Source organism: Gymnogyps californianus, chromosome 1 (genome assembly GCF_018139145.2).
Source record: "Gymnogyps californianus isolate 813 chromosome 1, ASM1813914v2, whole genome shotgun sequence".
NCBI classification, from domain to species: domain Eukaryota; kingdom Metazoa; phylum Chordata; class Aves; order Accipitriformes; family Cathartidae; genus Gymnogyps; species Gymnogyps californianus.
In genome coordinates, this window is record NC_059471.1 from 135,241,249 (window position 1) to 135,264,830 (window position 23,582).

At 42.2% G+C, this 23,582-nt stretch overlaps 1 protein-coding gene across 2 annotated transcripts; it reads left to right on the plus strand.

Annotated features, from left to right (window-relative positions):
* Positions 1-81: 81 nt before the first annotated feature.
* LOC127020977 (C-type lectin domain family 2 member L-like) lies at positions 82-9,905 on the plus strand. 2 transcript variants are annotated; one of them, XM_050903874.1, is made up of 6 exons: positions 82-124; positions 1,928-2,102; positions 2,958-3,014; positions 5,073-5,254; positions 7,379-7,482; positions 8,402-9,905. In XM_050903874.1, the coding sequence occupies exons 2-6, from the start codon at positions 1,934-1,936 to the stop codon at positions 8,505-8,507; spliced, it is 618 nt and encodes a 205-aa protein (XP_050759831.1). In that variant the 5' UTR covers positions 82-124; positions 1,928-1,933; the 3' UTR covers positions 8,508-9,905. The 2 variants fall into 2 exon arrangements, with proteins under 2 accessions (XP_050759831.1, XP_050759839.1); XM_050903882.1 differs by lacking the exon at positions 82-124 and adding an exon at positions 333-397.
* Positions 9,906-23,582: the final 13,677 nt, after the last annotated feature.

Genomic DNA, 23,582 nt, shown 5'->3' on the forward strand with positions numbered 1-23,582 from the left:
CACGTCGCCGCCGCCTGCCTCCTCCATCGCCGCCGCGGGGCGGAAGCGGTTTCACCCCTGGAAGGTGCCTGCGGCGGAGCAGGGCCCCGACCCCGACCCCGACCCCGACCCCGGGACGGCACCAGTAAGGGGCAAGTGGGGACCAGGGCAGCGCCCGCCAGGGCAGGCGGGGAGCGGGGCGGGCAGCGGGGTGGGGAAGGGCCAAGCGGGCGCGAAAAGCAGCGGGAAGGGCCGGGGCGGGCCCACGGCGCCGGAGGACGGTGTCGTGCCCGCGGGGCGGCGGGCGGGGTCCGGTGTCGTGCCCGCGGGGCGGCGGGCGGGGGCCGCCGCTTCCCCGCACGCAGGCGGCGACGGCGCCCGGCATCCGGAGACCCCTCGCCCGCAGGGCCGGGAGAAGGTAGGATGCTGCTCCTGCGATGGCTCAGGCCGGGGGCCCGTATGCCCCCCCGCCAGAGCCAAAGCCGAGGGGAAGGTGGGACTGAAGAGGAGGAAAATGAGGGCTAAAGAGGAGGAGATGTACTCGTTTAAAGCGGGGGGGGGGGGCCTGGATCTCCGTGGTTCACTTGCAGTTGTCTTGTGGCCTAGAGCAAACAGAGCTCCTGCCGGCTTTTTCCTCCAAAGGAAAAAGTTCGTCGCAAAAAGTGAGAGCAAATTTCTTTGGCTAAATAAGCGCTCAGAAATGGGAATGGTTTTTGTGGCTCAATGAAAAATTGCAAACCTTTAGGCTGCATGTTTTTCGTCAATCTTCCAAACGTTCTTTGAAACGCTTTTGCCAGCATCTGCTTTCAGGAAATGCCTTATGTTACAGAGAGTGGCAGCTCACCTGAACCCCAGCTGGCTGTGTTGCTCGCTGTTTCGTCCCAAAAGCCAAGGGCGTGGAATAGGCTTTTTCCCTAGTGTGGACGAGAAGGTTCAGGAGAAACTCCTCTGTGGCTGGAGTCAAAACCAGTGCTTTTACAGTACAGTAACAAAGCGTAGCACGCTTGCTGGAGGCAAGAGGCCCAGCCCATGAGCAAACATGCATTTGTGTACCAAACAATGAATATCCAGGCACTGAAATGGACAAAGTGTTTTGGGGATGTGTTCAGGGCAATCAGAAGAGCCTTTGGGGAAAGAGCACCTTATTGGAGAACGTAATTCCAAGCCTTAGTTTCTTTCTGCTTTAGTAGGATGGACCAAGTGCAAGTGGAGTCTGATTCTTAGAGGTATTTAGGCACCTAATTACTGTTATGAATTTGTGGAGTTGAGGAGGCCTCTTAGGCATGTGCCAATTAACATAAATAATAATAGCAGTAATGAAAGTAAAGATGTTGAAGCCTTTTCTAAAGAGGAGTGGGGTTTTTTTTCCCCCTATTATAACTTAACTCATGAAGATGAATTGACATTTCTGCACTGACACAATAATGTTTATAGCTGCATATTCTTCTCTGGGTGACTTTTTCTGTTAAATTTATGTCATTGAAAGTAGGGTTTAAGAAAAACTGTGGGGAAAACATGACTCGTTGGAGCGAGCACAAAAGGGTACAGTGAACTTCCCTCTGCAGACCAGGTTCAGCCTCACTTGGGAAATTGCCCAAACTTTTTGCGTGGGGACAAAACTATTTTGAGCTACATAGTGGTGAAGCGGAAAGCTCTGGTTTTTGTGGCCTTTCCCTCCATTACAGTCCTCATTCCCCATCGCCCCCCTCCCTGGGAAGGAGGATATGTGCAACGTGTCTGAGGCCCACCTTCTCCTTTTGGTGGGCCTCAGATATGTTGCACAAGCTCCTTATTTTCTATTTGTTTCCTCATTTCTCCATCCACCCTGCCCTCATCCCCTCAGGTACAGGCAACAACTAAGGCGGCTTTGGGATTTCTACCATTTCCACTCTTTCATAGACAATAGAGGAAGCACTCATTAAACATAGCTTCTTTCTTTGTTTCCCAGCTGTAGATGGAGTCTGAAGATGGACAGGAGGCTGAGACCACCCAGATGGAACAAGTACCTCTTGCGAACATAGACTCCACTAATGTCAAACAAGACACCAAACAAGAAGTGGCAGCTAGTTCATGGGCGCGGAGGACAGGGAGGCGCTGTAAAAAGTGGTTCTTGCAGTCAAAATGTAAGATTTTATTCTTTGCTGTTAGGTAAGACACCTGCCTGCAGGAAGTCTGAAGTCTAGCTCCAAATCTAGTTCCAGGTCCCCTGGCTTGGACAAGACAAAACTTGGGAGTTTGCTTCTAGGCAAAGCTGTAGTCACAAAAATTAAGATAACTGTTTACGTTTGATGCAAGTGTGAACTGTTTATGTTTGATCCTTTTGTGTGAAAATGGGCATTTTTCCTTGTGGTAGTTTACCTGTATGAAGTACTCTTGGACAAGATGTAGGAAGTGAAGCCAAACCTCATTAGAGAAAATAGTTTGTGCCTTTGCAACAGATGAGCTTGCACATCTGCATTGAAATTTGTGGGTGAAGGACAGCTTGTGACAAAGAGAGAATACATTTGATTCAAGACTGCAGCCATACTCTGAACCTCCAACTTTAATGTTTGAATTGCGTGAGAACATTCTCCTGTTTTCCAAACATGGATGTAGCTTGATTGGAGTTAGTGATGACCTACGAGTTCTCGGCCTCCAGAGGTTATTGCTAAGAGGTCTGCAAAACATAGAGGAGTTGATAAACTTGGGACTGGAAGGCTTAAATTTGCTATACAGGGATCTGCACATCTGTGGAAAACTTTAGGGTGCATACGGATCAAAAAAAATGCGAATTAGGTGATAGTTGGCCATTATATCGAACTGTCCAGTTGCATAAATGTCAATTCAGGGTGCCTTGTTTAACTTCAGTAGTGCTTTGTATTTACATACTTGGAGCTTAAATGAAAGGCTATCCTGCTGCTCTGTCACTTAATGCTGAAATACAGTCTGAGACTAAATGCTCATATATACAAAACTATTAATGATCTTCTTTTTCACAGCCTGTTGCATATGCCTAGCTCTTGGATTGGTGCTGGTGGTCATCATCATTGTATTTGGTAAGCTTTTGGAACATTTTCTATTTTCTATTTGAGATATGTTTCCTCTGACTACTGGGCTCCAGGATCACAGCAGTCAAGCACACCAACATTAGTACTCTGCAGTACCTGCAGAGTCACAAAATCTGGGACTTCCGTCACTATTTCAGTTGTTTTGATGTCAGTATAAGGTTGAATAACCTCCAGGGAGAATTTAGAAGGAGAGAGAATTCTCCCTACAGATAAAATCCAGATGATACAGCTGTAAAGTTCCCCCCCCCGCCCTTCATCCTTACTACTCTCAAGAGTGTAGTTTCTTGCCTGGCGATGCATGTGGTGTATGCATGTCTTGTCTGTGCTTGTCACCAGTAAGTTACCTGATTATACCAGCTAGTGCACTAAGTCAGCATCGCATCTCCAGGCCTAGACTCCAGGCTTATTGTGTGGGCTGTTCATATATCTGGTCTAGAGGGCTCCTTTATTGTCACACATGGAAGACAACTATGTCATACAGCTAGCTTATCTTTTTCACAAATAGACTTTGGGGATCATTCTGCCTTTTTGTTTTTAAAAATTCATTTGTGTTACATGCTGTATTTTTAAGAAGAAGTCAGCCCTACCTCCCCCTGGCACAGTAGAGGCCAGATGTGCTCCTGCTGTCCCATGCAGGACTCTTCTATAGGAGCAAAGGCTGTGCTGCCTGCAGTATTACCCAAGGTATCCAAGTCACTGGGTGCATGTGTATCTCACTGGAGCCTCCACAGCCTCGTCTGCACAGGGAGCTCTTGAATCTCTGTATTAAATGTATCTTTGGTCTGCCCCTGCAACAGCATGAGGTATAGTAGTGAGGTCCTCTGCACATACATGGAAACGAATGAAGGATGATAGTGACATCTGTCCCTGTTGATTTTCCTTTGCTTTGTTAGGCTTTTATTTAAATGGAATCAGTCACACTTTCTTGGAGGGGGTGAGGGCAGTGCTCACAGGTGGCTTGCTAAGGGGTCTCCAATTATATATAGCAAAGAGAGTAGCTGATTAGAAAGCAAAAGAAAGCAAGCATGGCAACAGCAGGCTGCAGAGTCTGGGAGATCAATTCACTTTCTGCAAGCCCCTCTACCCACATAATGGCCAGTTACTTTCATTTCAATATGAGCCATCTCCAAGCTTAAGCAGTGGATAAATGCACTTTGGGTACAGAAGGTCAGGATTCGATCCCAGCAGGATGACCCAGGAAATACAGTTTATATACTACGTGAGCCTGGGTGTGTTACAAAAGACACGATACTGCACAGAAAAGCTCACTGTAACCATTCAGTAACAATCAGGGCAGATTATTTTTGTTTGGAAAATAGAAACAAAAGTAAATGCAAATTAATTCTCTTCATGGCAAGAAATTAAACTCAGCACTGAAACAAAACATGCCAGTGAGTCCTGTCACCCCCACAGAGCTACTGTGACAGAAAGAAGATGAAGAGAGGGCATCAAAATGTGCTGAGGAACAACTCCAATGAACCATTCTCCAAACCATTATCTCCAAATAATAATAATTTTTACCTCTTCATTAACAGACAAATTTCATTAGCATCATATCAACACCTAATTTACTTACCTTCACACAGATTTATCAAACACTTCAAGGTCTGATACAAAATCAAAGCAACTTGTCTTCATGAAATATCTCACCAGTTGTAGATATTCAAGCAACTTCATTACTTAAAATGAATTTGATCAATAAATTAACAGTATGACATTTATTACCCTATTACTGGATTTAAAAGATGTGAAGTATAAATCAATTGTCAATGCCTCTAGTTCTCTAAAATTCAGGAGTGGTTTCCAAACCCTACTTATTTTCTACTGATTGTAATAATTAGGCTGCAGCCCCCAACTCTCACGTTTCTTAGCTGAAGACAGTGCCTGAAAGGCAGGGGAGGTTAGGACCCTTGCCCTTCCTTTGGCTTCTCTTCTGGCATCTAGTGTGGCATTGGCTTTCAAAAAATCTACATTTTAGGTTGAGTTATGCTGATGAATGCTAAGATTTTAACAGGTAGAAATTTTGTTCTCTCTTTTCCTTTGTAGTTGTAAAACCTGAGACATCTCACCATGGAAAATTTCCTCCTGAACAATGCCCCAGCGAGTGGATAGGTTACAAAAAGAAATGTTATTTCATCTCAGAGGAGGAAAAAAACTGGACATCTAGTCAGACCTTCTGCGCTAAGAATGAATCCTTGCTAGTCGTTTTTGAAAACCAGGAAGAAATGGTAATGGGAAAAAAAATCAACAACAAAACAGAACACAACTTCTGTATCTCTCTCGTTCCTTGACAAAGCTTTCATTTTTTTTTTGCATGCAAAGCTTGTTCTCTAAATCTTTGTAAAATAAGTAAGCTGTGTGAATTCAGGTAGTGGGAAGTACCTGCTTTGTCACTCTTAAGTAGCTGGCTGGCTGCAGCAGGTACAGCAGCAGTACCAGCTGCCCCACACTGCTTTGGTGCCTGGATTTGACTTGAATGACTATGAAAAGCTCTTTGTTATGAATCAGTTTGCCTAGTTTTACTTTTCTGTCCTGTGGACCTTCATCTTCAAAGCAGGTATGAATCTGTCCAACATCCAGTATAAATAAATGGATATTTTGGTATCTATAAGAAACCAAACATTTAAAACCGCTTCTCAGCATAGTGGAAATTATCCATCTTTATCTGCTTGCATCTGTTTTTAGATATGCCTTAATGCCTCTTAGAGATGCATGCTTATACCAGTGGTGGGAATATACCCCCGTTGAAGCTGATTTGGACATTTTCTTATGCTATTAAGTTTGTTAAAATACTTTGATTTGCCTGTATTATGGTCCGGTTGCATTGAGTCGGTGAATGCTAGACGTCTTGCTACTGCATGCTACTAAAACTGTAATATGCTTTTACAGATCTGCTGTCTTTTGAGTATTGTCAATGAGAAACTAGTTTCATCAAAAAGTTGGTTTTTACATAGATTGACATTTGAGCTTTCTTGTTACTGTGATTGTTGAATAGAGGTCAAAAGGCTACTTTTCTGGTTGGCTGGTACATATTAGTGGTGTAGCAGATATTGAAATGGAGGAAACCTCAGTGAAATTACACAGATTGAGTCACATCTGAATTTGACTAGAGCTAATAAATATTTTTACAGCGACAAGAATTTCAACAATGAGAAAGAAGCAGGGCCTAGTTCTTACTTCATGTATGAGTCCCTTACTGAATGTGGTCTCTCATTTTATCCCATCATCAGACCCCTTTCTTTGCCAGTAATTCCAACCATATTTGCCAGCTTGTTCCCTCTCCACAAGCCCCTTCTGTATTGCTGCCCTGTGACTGATCACCTCTTATCAGATTTGTAAACGCCTCTCTTCCTTACACATCTAAAAGCTTCACTTCTCATTCAGTGCCTGTGATACTCAGCTGATCATTGGCTAGGCAGAAATTGGTGTTATTTAAACTGCTGCTTAAAAGCCTTATACCTACAAACTGTAAATATGACTTATGAAAGAAAAGCACAGGAATACTGACATTGGCTTACCGGGCCAGATTAGTGCTCTGTGGTATGCGTTGTCTGGTCTGCAGCGCTGGACAGCATGAGCCACACCAGAAGAAGGTACATGAAAAACTGCAGAAATGGCATTGGGACCACACTGAGACAGTTTCTTCTGAACTGTATTGAATTGAAGTTGCTAGGGGAGAGTGGAGGAGTATAAGGGTGCACTCTTTCCGTGTCCATTAGAGTCCATGCTGACAGCTGATATTTATCTCGTTTTTAAGTTCACTGAGTCTAATGATAGATCGCTTGTTGCAGGGAGTTCTGTAATATTAACCCATTGCAAGTGCTGTTTCTGTTGTCTTCCATCATTCTTTGCTGTGTTTGATACAGGTTGTTGCAAACTTCTGGAGCAGTGAACTGTCTTTTACTCTTTTTATCTGTGAATCCACAGATAAAAACTTTAAATTTAAATTACTTAAATAATAATTGGGAAGGGAAGGAGTTCCCATATGCCCATCTGAAATGCAGGAAACACCTGTATGTACCAGTCTATTTAGGCCAAGCTGCATATGTACAGATTGATAAACATATATAGCCAGACACAGTCAATACATCGTGTTTGGGTATTTTTGTGTGTAGTGAACAGTAATAATTTTCAAGCATATAGAATTGAATAACTTCACTGAAGTTTATGATACTATAAGGGTCAATTCAAAGGCAGAATTAGGCTCTTAACTCTCAGTGAAATGCTTATGAAATTGTTCTAGATGACAGAGTGATGAACTAGTCCTCCTCAAAAGTCACAGGAGGAATTTGCTTCTCATTGTGAGAGCTCATGTTGACAAAAATCAAAAATGCCTTTTTTTTTTTTTTTAGCTTTCTTTGGCTAAGCGTTTGAAAATAGATGATTCCTGGATTGGATTGCGCAAGAAAGGTGAAAGCTTCTACTGGGAGAATGGTATTGCCTTGAAGGTGGACTCGTAAGTTCCTTGTGATTGTCTAACACATACTTAAGCAAATGTAGAATTAGGGTTTACAGCACAATGTTATTTCTATCAATCAGGATTCTTTTTTTTCATGTGATTTATAAATATGACTTTGAAAATTAACTCTTTGCAGTTATTACTGATCTAACTCCAATAGCATCAATGTAGAGAAGTCCCTGATTCAAGAAGTTTTTTGGTAGCTCAGCACATCAAGATAATGTTATTGATCATCCCTATTTACCTTAATTTATTCATATTTTTCAGTACATAGTATAAACATTTCAGTCTCTTTTCAGATCTTCAGAATTTTTGGTTTCCAATGTGATCCTTTGTGCTAGTCTTCCTGAAATACACAATATCTAGCAAATACACATACATATTTTTGGAATGAAAGAGAATGAAGTGACAGGTATGAGGGAATAATCATCTTCAGATGGATTAAGCAGCTTCATAAGAAAAATCATATCTGCTTTAGTGAGTTTGTCACAACCTGCAGACAACCCAGATTTTCCCCCTATTTATGTTAGAAAATGTGTGGGCTACAACAGCTCTGCATCAGGCCCATCAAACAGCAGTTCCCCTTGTCCTGCTCTCCAGAGCATTTATGACCTCAGTAATTCTAGGCAGGATATATCATAAGGTGTCTTTTGTCATTCCTCCTGTTATTGTATGATAGCTGGTATGGACTGTTCATAGAAACGGGGATTCATGCAACATTGCATGAGCTAAACAGGCTTTTCTAACATGATTTATCATTCACCTTGCTTTTAGCAGGTGAAACTACCGTATCACAAGGGACCAATGTCAACTGGAAAGTACTTCAGCAGAAGTTTTTTTTTACAGCAGGCTAAACTATTTGGCTCAGTAGTAGAAATTATTTAGTAATCACTGTTTTCTTCCTGTATTTTTTCAGGTTCCAGATACGGAATCACTCTGAGTGTGCCTACTTGGATGCCTTCACTATTTCTACATCAGCATGCTCTTTGCCCAGGCGCTGGATCTGTGTCCAACTTCCCTAAAGCAATGACTTTGATCTTCATTTGATATTGACAATTAAGACATATCCATTGTACAGTGACTTTGAATAGATTGCAGGCCTGCTGCAGCCACGCTGCCTCAACATCTGGAATCCTAAATTGGAGAGAAGAGGATTTGTCTCGGCTTCCAAAATGTGCTTCTAGGTCTTCTGTCCTAGGACAGAAGAGGAATGTACTCAGTCCGGTTTACAGATCAGCTACAGTGGAGTCTACCAGTGCTGGCTGACAAAGCTGATGGTTCAGTGGGATTCCTGCTAGTCTTCTGATAAATAAGGATCTCTTTTGTGTTCTCCTTCCTCTCAGCACATGGCCTTGGGGATACACAGCAGCCAGAGACACCAGCCAGCCAGCACACCTACAGGAACAGTTAAATCATGGCTCTTTGGTTTCTCTGAAAATGCCTTGTGCTCTTTGCTGAACTTTGTACTGACTGACTATTTCAGTACATTTCCCTATCTGCCAGTCTTCTGACCTCGCCTTCAGCCCCCGTTTGTCCCTCTTACCTCCTTTTATTTCTGCCCTGACCTATTAATCTTATGTTATTCCGTTAAACTTTTGTTCTTTTAAGTAAACAAATATACTCAGCTGACCCATTCCTGGAGTGGGTGTGAGCGGTCTACATTAGCTTCTCACAGTTGTTCTGTGATGCAGAAATCTCCAGCAGATGGGTAGAGCAGATGGCGGGGGGGCAGTAACTTCACTTGCCTCAGCAACATCTGCTGGAATTTCTGCTGGAGCCTTCAGTTGGCTGGTTACTGAAATGACATCAGCAGAGCGTTGTGCATTTCTCTAGCACTTGCATCTTACCTGCGAATGATGATAGAGTCATAGAATTATAGACTCATTTAGGCTGGAAAAGACCCTTAAGATCATCAAGTCCAACTGTAAATGATATAGCAGCCTGGTAAGAAATTCCTGTAAAATTACCAAAATATACATGGTGCTAAAGGTGACAGGCTGTGTCACTGAATTACTTTTTGAAATGCTGCGTGTAGGGACACTAGTCCTGAATCAGGTCGCACTGATGCCAGCTTCACACCCAAGTGCTTCCACAGCCAACTGCCCTAAGGTTATCGCTGCTTTACAGTGGTGCAAATGAAGTCAGAACTGATTTCAAAAGTTGTGCAGGTCATTATGACCTATGTAAATAATTTGTTTTGCTACAAACAGAATACTAAGAGTAATGTAATGAGTCTCAAGGATGTGCAATGTGGAAAGCTCCCTTACTGAGTTCCTGGGAAGGCGCTGTTGGAGGGAGGAGGAGGAGGTATAAGATAGTTTGGGGCTCTTAGCTGCTGTAACTTGGATGTTCCCTCTGGGATTCTGGGACAAAAAGGCATCCAAGAACTGTCTTCAATAAATTGCATTTGAGTACAACTACATGTTTTGTTTTGTGTTTGTCTAGGCTGAACTAAGCTATTTTCTGTTACCAAAGGCCTTCCCCATGTTGGCAGTTTTCAGGGATCATTTTTATTGTTAAAACAAAGGTTTGACTTGAGATCAGCAGCTTTCAGGCAGCACAAGCAACTGGTATGCCAGTCAGTGATATTTGCACGCAGACACTCTCCTTCAGTTTGTTCTTCTGAAATTAGTGTTCAGGATCAGGTGCTGAGGACGTATAATACATGTACACAGAAAGCTGCCAAGGGACGGAATTATCCAAGTGTGACTGATACAGCAACAGTGACACACTCACACAAGCCTTTGTTAAATAAACAAGCATTGCAATAATTGATTCAAACATTTCTAAACAGAGATGGGAAGGCGTAAATGTCTAGTCATGCGTGATTCCTTTGAAGTTCAGCAGAATTGTCATTTTTCTCATAGGTTCATTTGTAAGCTGCATAAGAACTTGTTAAACATCCTTTTCTTCTTGCAAATATCCCAGTTTCAGCTATTTTCCAGCCATGTATGGTAAACCTGAAAAACAGAAGATACTCCAGAGAGATATCAATCTCAAAGCCAGCAGTCATTCAAATTAAGTCTTTAGTCTCCAAATAATTTCTATTCAGAGGTCGTTGGACATCAAGATCCTAATTTTTTTGCCCACATTTGAATTTAGCCCCTCCAAAATTATAGATCCTCTTCTATTTGGGGAAAGGGGAATCTCTCCAACATGCACGCATTCTGCAACATCTTTAAGTAGCAGGTACGGTACTGTATTATCATTAGAAAGAGTAGTACTGCAGTGGGAGTATATGAATCCAGAGTGATTGAAAGAAATTCTACTTCCACCAGTTACAGACAGATGAACAGACAGCACGATCCACTGCAAAATCACTGGCACTTCCCAAAGACACCAGTTTTGCAGATTACGGAGGCTCACTGAATTGAGTTTATTTCAATCAGAATCAAAGCTGATGTGCTGCTTAAGACCAGTTTCAAGGAAAGAAATGCCTCTGTCCCCAGAAGGAGGGCATTTTCACCATATGAATTATAAATTCTCAGTATCAAATGAAGGTAAAGGCACTTCCAGAAAAGTATCAATAGTTGGACTGGGAAGAAAACACAGAGAGATGACTACTTAAGCATCCAATGTTCTTAAGTTGTATTTACCTCCTATATTCTGAAGCCTGTATATTCTATATCCTACCTTATAATCTGTATTGTATCTGTATTTTGAATTTCTGTTCCTGAGCTTTCTCTAGTCTGCCTTATCAGAACCTCAGGACCAGCAAGTGTAAAGGCAGAAAAGTGGACTGCTTCTGGAAAGTAGGAAGTGATGTTTTGTATTTTGGGGATGAGAGGAGAGATTAGCAATGTGAGTGGTGGGAAAAGGGAAGGAAAAGCATTGGTTTATACAGTATGGTCCAACCAACCAACAGGTCAGAAGTAGCCTGTAAGAGCAACTTTCTCCTTGAAGAAGACAAAGAACAACTGTTAGATGTCCAGGTAAAAGCAGCGGTGGGAATGCAGATAGGGGCCATATAGCCATATAGCTATAACCTTGACATTCAGACATAGGCTGGTTCAAAGGACTTGCAAGTGGAATACCCTTGTTGACTCACTGCAGTTATAAACTAAAATCAGTAGTGAATACAGAGCACACATGAGAAAAAAGTAATGCATGGTGAGGTTTAATTTTACCTGTATGTTGAGGTGGCTGGGAAGCTGATGAAATACAGTCGTCTTGATTTTCTTGTGGCATTGGATGGGCTTGATTTTTCTTGTGTTAATAAAAGGAAAAATGACATCTCCGTCATTTTCCCATAATCCACTCCCCTGGCAAATGCCATTAGGGCCCAGGAGGCTGAAGCCATGAAGATGAATGTCCCGTACAACCCATGTGCATATGGAGCTGCGGCTGGCCTGAAAAGAGATGGTGTTAATCCCCGAGGCTTAAGTGATGTACACAGACACCTCCATGAAACCATCAGTGCCACCCTGTGGTTCAGTGGGCTCTGAAGTGTGAGAAGCAGCAGGGACATGCTGACCAGGGAAAGGGGACAAAGGAGTCAGCAGGAGGCCGAGTTAGGAAACACAGAGGAATGGGAACAGAGTGGGACATATGGCATATAGCAATGGATTTTGCACTGGTAGAGGGTGAGCAGCTGCCCTGCCTAGCCACCTAAAATTTGAGAGCTCTGAGAGGCCCAGGTATTTTGGTATGGGATACTTGGTCCTTGGAGGGTCTGGCTTCTCACTACTGCTTACAGAGGAAGCCTAGACATAAAAATTAGACTACATGCCTTTCTGGCACTTCTAATGTTAAGTGAGATAAAGGTAACTCTATTGTCTGATGAACTCCCACTTTCTGAAAAACTGTCCTGTCTTACTGAAATCCTGATAGCAACCACTACGTTTAGTTTATCTAGCAACTGCTTATGTCACATGCAATAATCCTGTTTCCGCTAGCACTAATTCAAAACTCTCTAGAAAGTGTGGTTATAGGGATCCACTGGACCTAGAGGTTTTAGGATTCAGAAACTGCAGTAACTGTAGCACCCAGCAATGCTGCACACAACTTCTGGGGTTTGATGTTCTCAAACCTGATCAGAGTGAACATCACAGCCCTCCTGACAAGGCAGGTCTCAAGGACTCAGCCCCTGTCGTTCAGAGAGGGAAGAAAGAGTTGGTGAAGCAGAAACTGTGTCATGCACAGCACCACAGCAGCCAGGCAGCTAGGCTGTTTCATTGCATTACACAATGACGTGGTGGCTGCTGGGGCAGGGCTCTGACAAAAGCAGCTGCAGGAGTTTTTCCCCCTGTGTCAGGGCTAAGGGCTATTTACACCCACAAAGACCTTTCTTCCTTCCTGTGTTGACCCCAATACCCCTGAGGGGTCCCTGGAAGGACTCCTGACAGTCCCCTGGGGGGACGTAACATTTAGTGCAGGAACAAACACGTGTGAGAACTATGCCTGGGGTCTGAGTCTCCAACTTCCTATCCCCTTTGCAGGGATTCCTGCTGCAACAAAGAGAGCACCAACTGGAAATAAATTGCGGGTTAAAGAACTTGCGCTGACTGTGACATGGTAGGTGCTGCAAATGGAAAGCCTGAGCATAGAGAAGCGATGGGTGATTTATGAAGACCATAGACATTTCTAACCCTGACTCCCAAGGCTTCACTTCCGACTTTGTACGAATGCATCTGCCAGCCAGCCCTGATACAGCTGGAAGGCAGCGGATGTGACAGACGGTGCTCATCTCAGCCCTGGCAAGGAGAGAACGGAAACTGCCCATATGTAGACACTACCTCCACTTCCTGCAGCAACCATTTTCATATTACTCGGAGACTTAAAGGTTGCTGAAACCACAGTGGTATTTGCTGGTAGCTCAAATCAGGTCATGTAAAAGCTTCCTCAGACACTATTTGCACTGTTTTTCTTAAAATCATCCACCAGTAAGAGCGAGGCTACTAAATGCAGACCTGTTTCCCAGGAAGAAACAGCTTTACAAGGAGTCGCTTAGGAAACATAACACATTAGTCCACGCTGCTTTGGAGAAAGCAAAATTAAGATGGAAGTTGCAGAAGCAATCCAAAGGCAGAGTAAGGGGCTTTATGCAAAGAGGGTGTCAGCCTCTGGCTTCTTCTGACATGGCAAGATCTGCTCATGATCATAGTGCTAGCAGACAAGAATGGTTTTGAACTTGTGAAAACAAGGCCACAAAAGCATCTGTAACCCGATAAGAACTGCTCGGGGAACTAGTAATTTGAAACTTTTGCAAAATTTGTTTGCTCTTGTTTTTCTTTTGACTGTATGAGAGCATCTACATTCTGTTAAAGCACCTTTGCTGTCCTTTGATCTGTATCATGAAATCTCTAGGTAGCTTCCTGCTTCTTTACTTGGTGTCAATGTCACTTACAGGAATTTTGATTTTAATTTACATGAAACGTTTTGAAGTGGAATTTTGAGAAATGTGGTTTTACTACATGTTGCACTGTAACAATGTTCACAATACCATTAAAATATTTACAAAAATAAATGTGATTATGTTGCAGAGTTAAATGAATTTATTTTCCCAACACATCTGAGTGATAGCAAACCACTCAGATCTGCTAAAAACATAGTTGTTTTTAGGCATGTAAAGATATTTCTCAGACATAAAGCCCAAACATTGCAGCAAGTCTCCACCAATTGCGTAATCAGAAACTCTGAGTTCTTGTGGTTCAGGATTTTTATAGCATTTTTATAGTTTATGGGAGACTTTATTGACCTAACAGAATATTATGGCATCTAGAAATCAGAGTCTGGCTTTATAGCTAGGAGAACAAAATAGGATATATCAAAAGGATTTAGTCAAAGTAACAGTGGAGCTTGTGATCGCCAGTTCCCAGCTCTTCCCAGCATTGCTGAACATCTACAGTTCCTACTGATTTGAGAGACAGCTGTAGAAGGCCACCAATGTGAGCACTGTGGCAGAGCTTTCCTCAGTTTCTCTACACTGTGTTTTAAATTTACTGACTATCTGTGCTGCTTCCTTGCTCAAGCCAAAGACATTGTGGAGCACCGCAACCACTACAGAAGAGTAAACCTCAGCTGTGCCTTTTACTTCAGGGCTCAGATGAGTGCCCGGTTCATAGCCGCACCTTTGTGTCTTCCCTGTCTTTCCTATCACATGACAACGTCATCTCAAACATACTTCCCAGAAAGACCCTAACGTAATCTGCCACAGAGCAGAATTGGGAAATGTAGGCAGCCTGAACTCACATGCCCAGTGTGGACATACCAAGCCTGCTTTGGGCGTCAGGCTATTCATGAAGCCTGCCAGTCCAGCTACTATAGGGGGTCTGTTCTTAGTTCCCAACATAGTCACAAAGACAATATGTAGTCTGATAAGGAAAATGTAAGAAAGATCTATCTTGTTTGCACTTTGTCCAAAGCTAGACCTGAATAAGCTTTGCTCGAGTGCTGAGGCTTCCTCTCTCTGTAGGCTGCTCAACTGTACAAAACATCACATGTGACATGCAAGGCTCCCTCTCTTCAAAAACATCAAGAGCAGAGGCACATCTGACTGTGGCCTCGACCCCCAGAATCACATCAGGAATCCTCACCTCCCCAGAGATTTAACAGTCTGCAGTCAGTGTTTAGGAGAGGGAAGCGCATAACTTACCAGAAGTCACGTCCCATCACTGATCTGATGCTTCAGACCTCTGTGTAAACACAGGAACAGTGCATCTGTACATTGTGTTAACTGTTGCCAAAACCAGAAGAAACACTTTACTCTTCAAAGAAATCTGCAGTGTAGAATGATAGCCTCAAAACAACAATACTGAGACTAGCTTTGTCTTACAGGAGGCCTGACGCAAATTTGATTCCATCAAGACCAATTGAGGCATAAATTCAGCATATGCAATATATTCTCAGAGAATTGACAACTTATGCATTCTGCCAGTGATGCTGTGAAGCCAAAAAAGAAATTTTTATTTTAAATGTCCTTTTCATTTTCCTTAAGTCAAATTGGTCAGATCTAGAAGCACTTATAATCCACCCTCAGGTATTTCTTAATATAATTGCTGAATTTCAAAGACTAGATGCAAACATTATAAGCCCATGAACAAACACACAAATTACATTTATAATGGAAAATTATTGTAAATCTCAGCAGAGGATTTGTGAATTCCTATGTGAAGCTTTATTCTACATGTTAACCACAGTAACACATATGCTGAGGAACTCACTTGTGTTTGTGGTGGTAATATGAAAAGACAACACACTTGCCTGAGACTTCAGCTAATGACCAAAGCTAATTGAATTAGAAGGGAAAAAGGGCAATTTTGGAAGTGTCTATGGAAAGTTCAATTTCTAAAAAATTTAGTTCCCAACCAGCTCTGTTAGCCATATTTCTGAATAGTTTTGCATAGGAGCAATCTCTTAGGCCCTAACTCAGTAAGACAATTAATGAAATACAAAGCATTATGCAGCAAACTTGTTAAGTAGCAAATCTTGGGTTTGGTGAGGATTTCTGTGCTGGGAAAATTCCTCTTTCAATGAAATACGTTGTAGTAACATTTTAGTGTGTGACGAAATATCATTGATTGAGCATAAGCATTTCTATTCTCTCATTTGTGATAATTCTAATAATAAATGAAGGAGCATTTTAACTCCAGGCTGAGGTCACTGCTACCACCTGCCTATACTAGAGGCTGACATGCAGAAAGATCAGAGCTGACAACACTCAGGGGAAGGATCTCTCATAGTTTCATGGAGGAGTTGTATGGAAGGGGACAGAGCTTGAAAGGCTTGCTTCTCTTACAAAAAACTATGAAAGTGTACAAAAGCATAAAAAGAATAGTAGCCAGTGTTGAGAAATTTGCACACAGAAGATTGGAAAATTTAGAATTAAGCTTGTCCTCAAACTCTTAATGCAGATCTTTTGGGTATATGTGTACTTTTACATAATTACACACTGCTTTCTGCATGCTGAATAAGTAGTGCAGGGAACATTTCCTCCCTTTTAATTTTTTTCTGAAAAAACTGTGACTGGATATATTGGCTCGTTACACAGAAATACTCTATTGGTAATTATAAACAGAAAATTCTGAGCTACTATGAACCCAATCATTAAAACCTCATTAATATTTATTTTCTAATAATACAAAAAGCTAAACAAATAGTGACATTTTGTTGAGAATCTTAAATCTAATCAGCCTAAGCCTATTTACAACATAACAGGATATATTTTTTTTCTTAGTATACTATGCAACATGTCCATTTGTTTATTCTTATTCCTTTTAGATATAATGGCAACACTGACTTTGAGCATATTGCTGTTCTGGTCTCTAAGATCTGCAACAATAGACCTCAATCAGCTCACAACCTTCTGATGAAGAAGAAACATTCTGATGAAGAAAAAAAATTCTTTCATCATCACTGCTGAAGTTTCATTGATACAAATCAAGAAGTCATTAGTATCCCAAGGACAAAGTAGTTTGCTTCTCAGTTTGATGTCAAAGAATATCTGCTTGATCTCCCTGACCACTCTCTGGGAGCTGCAGTCTAGACAACTCATGTCGCTGTTCTCCCTTCGCTGATGTTTGTCTCTCCAGTTTCAGAGTGATCCCCCTGGCTGCAGCCTGCCATTGCTCTTTCTGAAAGTCCTATGACCACGGACAATTTGAGCAAAAAAACCCAGATAGCTCTTGCAACTAGCTACGTGTTTTACATACAATTTTTTCTTTATTAAAAAATATAACTGTGATAAATGAAACAAGAAAGGGCTGAGAAGGCAGACAAGAAGCCATGAAGACTCAGAAGACTGCTACAGTATTTGCTAATAGGAGGTCCAAATTAATATCATTAATACAATTAATATAACTAATATATATATTATACAGCTGTAGTGTCATGCAAACTGATTTAATCAATTCCTTATCTGGAAAGAAGGCTTAAATTAATACCCTGCCCTGACAGACAGTATTCAATTCTGTTTTCATATGTAATTTCCCTGCAAAAGAGAAGGGATTTTAAAATCAGATTCTTCTTTTGCAAGTATTGTGGGTTAAGGAAAGCACGTAATGGATAAAGTTTAAAAAATCATGTGCTTTCATTATGGAAAAAAAAAATTCCTATATTAAGAGTTGTGAACTCAAGAACACCTTACAGAAAGTCAGTACCTTGGACCGCATACACAAAAAAAAGTAGATCAAGACAAAAAGCATAATTGTAACTCCAGAAGTCTGGACTGGGAGATTCTTTCATTGTTTTCCTCGTGGAGACCAGAATACTATTAGAACAGGTCTATAACTTTTCATTTTAGAAGATGGTGTATGCAGTGGGTTTTAGACCCTTTTGCAAATGGAGAAAATTAGACAGAAAACTGGAAGTTGATACAATGTCCATTTTTATAGTGAAGCTATTTTAGATTATTGGAAGAAGTCATGTATTTTCAAGTCAAAACTGATGACTGCTAAAATCTCTTGCTATGGAGATTTTCCTTTGCAGAGAGAAAATAATTGCACTTCTGGAGTTCAGAATTATTCTTCAAGAAATTCCCTTGATGTGTGAGACATGATTTCCCTCTAAATATCTTTCACTAGTGAACATATTTAGCCACATGACAACAAATTCTTTTCTTCATTTGAGTTTGGGTTTTTTTCTGGCATAAAGATCAGATTTACTGATTGGAAGTACTCCAGATCTCCTCTGAGACCCTTAAAAACTAGACGCCTTCTCACACCAGGAAATTCCTAAGAAGCAAGTTGCATACCACTCTTAGCAGCTTGGCTGTCTGTTCGCTGAGTTCCTTTAGAAGTCTTGGATGAACAGCATCTGACCTCAGCCATTTGGGCCTATTAATTTTGTCGGTTTGTTTCATAACCTCTTGCACTGACCTTCTGAATTGAGACACAGCCTCTCATGTGTTGCCCATGAAGAAGATTCTAGTATGGGAACCTCCCCAAGTTCCTCCACAGGAAACACATGTGCAAAAAAGCACTGATTTCCCCCCCGCCCCCTGCTGCTGTGTTCCCTTATCTATAAGCTGATTGTCCGTTGCCTTACAGATCTTTTGGCAGGTTCCCTGCTCCTGAAGAAGGGGGGTTTCGTTATTTTTATGTTTCTTGCAAGGTGCTCCTCAGTCTCTTTCTTGTTTTGCTTTATTGCATTTTCATATTCTACTTTATAGAATTCAACTGTATATCTCCTTTTGCTTCATTTTAACACCTATCTTTTTGTAGGTTGGCTTCTTGCTGTTCATAGCCTTGCCTGGTTTTTTAGCTCTGCCAGCATCCTCTGGATCTATCATCTCAGTAAAAGGAATATAAACATCCTTCCAAAATAAAGAAAAAAACAAGTGTTTTTGACTTGGATTCACAACACCGTGTTGCCAAGAAAGGATGCTTGTTGGCCTTTCCCAGAATTCAATTTAAAAGCTCTTGTTTTCAGTTAGAAGCATACATTGGACTTCACGAAAGAAAAGGAAATGATATAGCATTTTATATGTGTGTGTAAGTGGCTTTGAAGTTTTCTTTCTGCTGAAATAAAATGTGGTGTGAAGTCTGTTTGAGAAACAAGAAGCAGGATGAAAGAAAGACAAAGCCAGTTCTCTGAGCATGCAAAAATAAGAGGAACTATGCTTGTGATCTTGTAAAATACTATGCACATCAACTGTAAGTACACACATACTCAAAAAATTCCATGTGGACACTCATGTTTAAATATAAGCATGCCTACATTTTCCTGGATTGCTCCCCTGGCTTGGCGTTTGAGGCCAAGTTGCATGCTTCACCCTTCTGTTGAGACAGTGATCTACACGTTCAAGGCTGTCTCTTACCTTCATCCCTGCAACATTGGTATCAGGTTCTACTGCCAACCTGCGAACAACCTTGAGCTTAACTTAACTTACTAACTTATTTAGTAAACAGCTCTGTGTTTTTTCCTCCAGCCTCTGCCACAGCTGGAAGACACTGCCTGTAAATGTCTACTCCTTGACTTTCCTCTGGTGCTTTCCCAAAGCTCTCCTCTGCTACTGTGGAACTAAAACCTCAGTAATAGCTTAGTAGATACTGCTATGAGATCACCACCCATCATGCACAGCATTATTGTTTTACCCTTCTTGTGTCCTCCATGCTCCTCCACTTTCCTTCTGTATCCATCTCTTTGGCATATCTTTTTGTAGAAGTAACTAATAAGCTTTGACAAGGTAAAGTCACCATCTTGTCATACATTTGTATGGTACTCACTGTTCCAGGACAGTGTTGCTGCAGTACACAAAATTAATAATAATGCCATCCTTGGCAGAATGATGTCAAAAACCCAGATCCTTGAAAATACTGTAACAAGATGGGCTGCTCAAAGATTAATGTTTTGCTTCTACATAGAATTTAGTATGCATGTTAATTGGCTGTATCATTATTGGATGTGTACTGCATATATGCATCAATTGCTTGGTTAATTTGAGGGGGGGGGTGTTATTCTTTTTAGCCTGAAAGATTGTTTTTCCTTTCCTTGGGTGGGTTTTCTGCAATCTTTATGTGTAGATATATGAATATATTTTCATTTCTACTCCAAACTTTTAAAAACTAATTTAAGAGTGTAAAGGGGATTTAGTACAAGTGAAACAAAAGACTATAATATTGAAACAGTGTATTTACCAGATACATGACTTTTTAAAACTGGTTTGTTCCTATGCAGGAGGATAATCCACCTAGGAATCAGTTTCTGTCATTATTCCCATGGGTGGTCTCTTGCTAATCTTTTTAAAGAGCTTCCTGAGACAACCACAGGATGCACTGCCTTTGATTTACTAGAGCTTTACATAGCTTAGCAAATATACAAGAAAAAAAGAAAAAAGAAAAATAATATAGACTGGTAAGATGATTGTGGTGGGATGACCTTGGCTGGCTGCCAGATGCCCACCCAGCCGCTCTCTTATTCCCTCTCCTCAACAGGACAGGGGAGAAAATAAGACGAAAGAGCTTGTGGGTCACGATAAAGGCAGAGAGATCACTTACCAGTTACCATCATGGGCAAAATAGACTTGACTTGGGAAAGTTAATTTAATTTAGTGCAAATTGCAATAGGTTTGGATAGTGAGAAATGAAGACAAAAAGATTAAAGCAACACCTTCCTCCTGCTCCCTCTTCCCAGGCTCAACTTCACTGCTTTATTCCTGACTCCACTACCCCCACCACCCTGAGTGGCGCAGGGGGATGTGGAACGGTGGGTTATGGGGTCAGTCCATAACAGCTCCTCTACTGCTCCTTCCTCTTCACACTGTTCTGCTGCTCCAGTGTGGGTCCTTCCATGGGCTGCAGTCCTTCAGGATAAACCTGCTCCAGCGTGAGTCCTCCAGAGACTGCAGTTCCTGTCATGAGAACCTGCTCCAGCGTGGGGTCTCCATGGGCTGCAGTTCCTTCAGGAAATATCCACCTGCTCTGGCATGGGGTCCTCCGTGGATGCCTGTTCTGGCATGGGTCCTCTCCAGGGGTTGCAGGGAAATACCTGCTCCAGCATGGGCTCTCCATGAGCTGCAGGGGAATCTTTACTCGGGTACCTGGAGCACGTTCTCCCCCTCCTCCTCCTGCTCCTGCTCTCACCTTGGTGTCCACAGGGCTGTTTCTCACGCTTTTTTCCTCACTCCTCTCAGCCTGTGTGGTATTTTTGCCCTTCCTTAAATGTGTTTTCCCAGAGGCGCCCCACCTGTGGCTGAGGGGCTCAGCTGTGCCCTGTGGTGGGTCCGTTGGAGCTGGCTGGAACCGGCTGTGTCTGGCATGGGGCAACCCCAGCCTCTCCTCACAGAGGCTGCCCCTGCAGCCACTGCTGCCAGCACCTGGGCACCTGCACCCAAGACAACAATAAACAAATATAATGCTTCGAAAAGCGCCATTACCAGCACAACGACCCTTGTGTCAGGGTGCTGCAGAGGGGTCAGGGGCCAGGAGTGGTGGCAGCAGGGCAGGGCCTGGCAGCTCAGGCCTGTCCCACTGGCCCAGCTGGGAGCAGGGCAGCTGGGGGCACTGGGGCCGCCCCAGCCCCAGGCACGGGGCACCTCTCTGGGGCCATGACGTGGGCCTCCGGGTGGGGCCAGCTTGGCAGAGCCCATGGCTGGGCAGGGCATGGCTGTGGGGAGCTGGAGAGTGAGCCTGCTACGGTGTCGCTAGGGCAGGGACTGCTGGCCCTGGGGAGCTGAAATGGGGTCCTGGGCCTTGGGCAGGCAGGGGGAATCCTGGGGGGCTGACATGGGGTCCTGGGCCATGGGGCAGGGTGGGGGAGCCCCAGGGGCCTGGACAGGGACAGGCAGGGCTGGTGGTGCCCTCGGGGTCTCAGGGCAGCTTTTTTGTAGTCTTCATACTTCCCTTTATCCTTCCTTAAACACTGGAAGCAAAGGGCTTGGGAGAATATACTTCTACGTATCCAGATGATATAGCTACGTCTGGATGCTTGTTAGCAAGGAAGGAGGTGTGCATAAAGAAAGCAGTGGTCCGCCACCTTAATAGACAAATATTCGTGACAGGGTCTTATTCCTGAAATCTGCCCTATGAAAAATGAAAAGGGAGGAAACTTCCTCTGAGCTTTTCTTTTCAGATGAAGAGTGTGAAAATTCATCTCGTGTTCCTTCTTATTTCGTACTGGCTTTTATTTTAGTTTAAAACCAGTAATACCTCCTCAAACATAGATCTGGAAATAGATATTTACAAAATCATTGGAATCTAGAACTTGTGAATGTGAAATGTTGTTTGCGGAAGAAGTTTTTGGGTTTTAGAAGCTCCACCTTCCTGTTAGAAATAAGTTCCCAAAAAGCTTCAGGTTAAAAAATGACTGATATGTGTATGTAATTCCAGTGCAGTTGAAGTCATGCATTTAAAAAAATCACAGCACAGCTCCTGAAACCATGATAGGGGGAAAAAAAGCATCATATAAAGAAATATATCAAGTTGTGAACCTTTAGTTTCTGTGTTGTTTCTGTTTACTTTACAGTAAGTCCCATATATCTGCTGTGGGGCTGAATGCAGAAGAATTGAAGCGTGTTAAGTGAAGCAAGGCTTGTTTGGAGTTGTCATATCTTTTTTTAGACCAGCTGTTGCATCTGGTGAACGTAAAAGCTATAGCTCAGAGCATGTGCATCATTCGAGGGCTGTTCTAGAAACAATTAAAAACTCCATATTCAAACTTTGTCCTCCAAGTATCTTCTGAGTAAATGATTCAGAAAGTTGGTAACACTGCAAGAGTTTGTCTGCACTGGATAGAGGAGAGTTATTTAGCATTGTGATGCAGCATGGTAAGTACGACCACTTTGTGGAAACAGAATATATTTGTTGGTCACTAAGTACCTTTTTTTTCGTACTGATCTATCAGCCTCAAGTAGTATGTTTGTGTTTGAAAGACTTCTCTGGAGATCACTTTTTTTTGTGGTATGTGATTGTACTGCATACAGCTTGACCCTGGCTTTCAGGTACTAACCACAATATAAAAGCTGAGGTAAAGTTACTTTGGTTTCCGAGCTTAAATGACCATTCCTATAATCAGAGAGGTTTTGTTTAAGAAATCAGTGAATAATTTCTGTCTAGCGCTCTGGATGCATTTATATTCCTCCAAACTGAGAGAAGTATTTAGGACACTAAGTATTTAATTGCATACTACAGCTAATGACATGATGGTCTATGTCTCCCATGATGTATCACCACTAGACACTATATGGACACATTAAAGGTGAAGCCAGGATGTAGTCCTGACCCAAAGAAAACCTTGGTAAAATCTGGTGAATTTGACAGCAGCCAGAAATCATTATAACCATTTCAGAGAAAAAAACTTTCAACTTTCTACCAAATCCTCAATTTCCAGAAAGAAATATTCCAGACTAGCACTTAAAAGATCACCAAGAACTTGCTAGAATCCCCAACTTCATTTTATTGGAAAAGACATTGCATAGTAATTTAAAAGTAAACAACCATTGCTGAATCAAAAAGCCCAGGCTTGTCCTTTTGAAGTGCAACAGAAACATTGCAAACTGTAAGGTATGAACAGATCTGCTTCAGCAGTTCCATGCCACACAAGTCTCCATTTAAAGAAAGGCATTAAGTTGCTCAAATCTATGAACAGTTGCTCAAGTGGACAGGCACAAAGCAGAACCAATGACCAATACATGTATTTAAATGCCCTTTCTAGCTACTTAA

What these genes read in the sequence shown, in the direction of transcription:
- LOC127020977 (XM_050903874.1), top strand. Translation starts at nt 1,934, where the DNA reads ATGGAGTCTGAAGATGGACAGGAGGCTGAGACCACCCAGATGGAACAA. An exon ending in GTGGTTCTTGCAGTCAAAAT is followed by an intron (nt 2,103 to 2,957) that starts GTAAGATTTTAT and finishes TCTTTTTCACAG; the next exon opens with CCTGTTGCATATGCCTAGCT. An exon ending in TTGAAAACCAGGAAGAAATG is followed by an intron (nt 5,255 to 7,378) that starts GTAATGGGAAAA and finishes TTTTTTTTTTAG; the next exon opens with CTTTCTTTGGCTAAGCGTTT.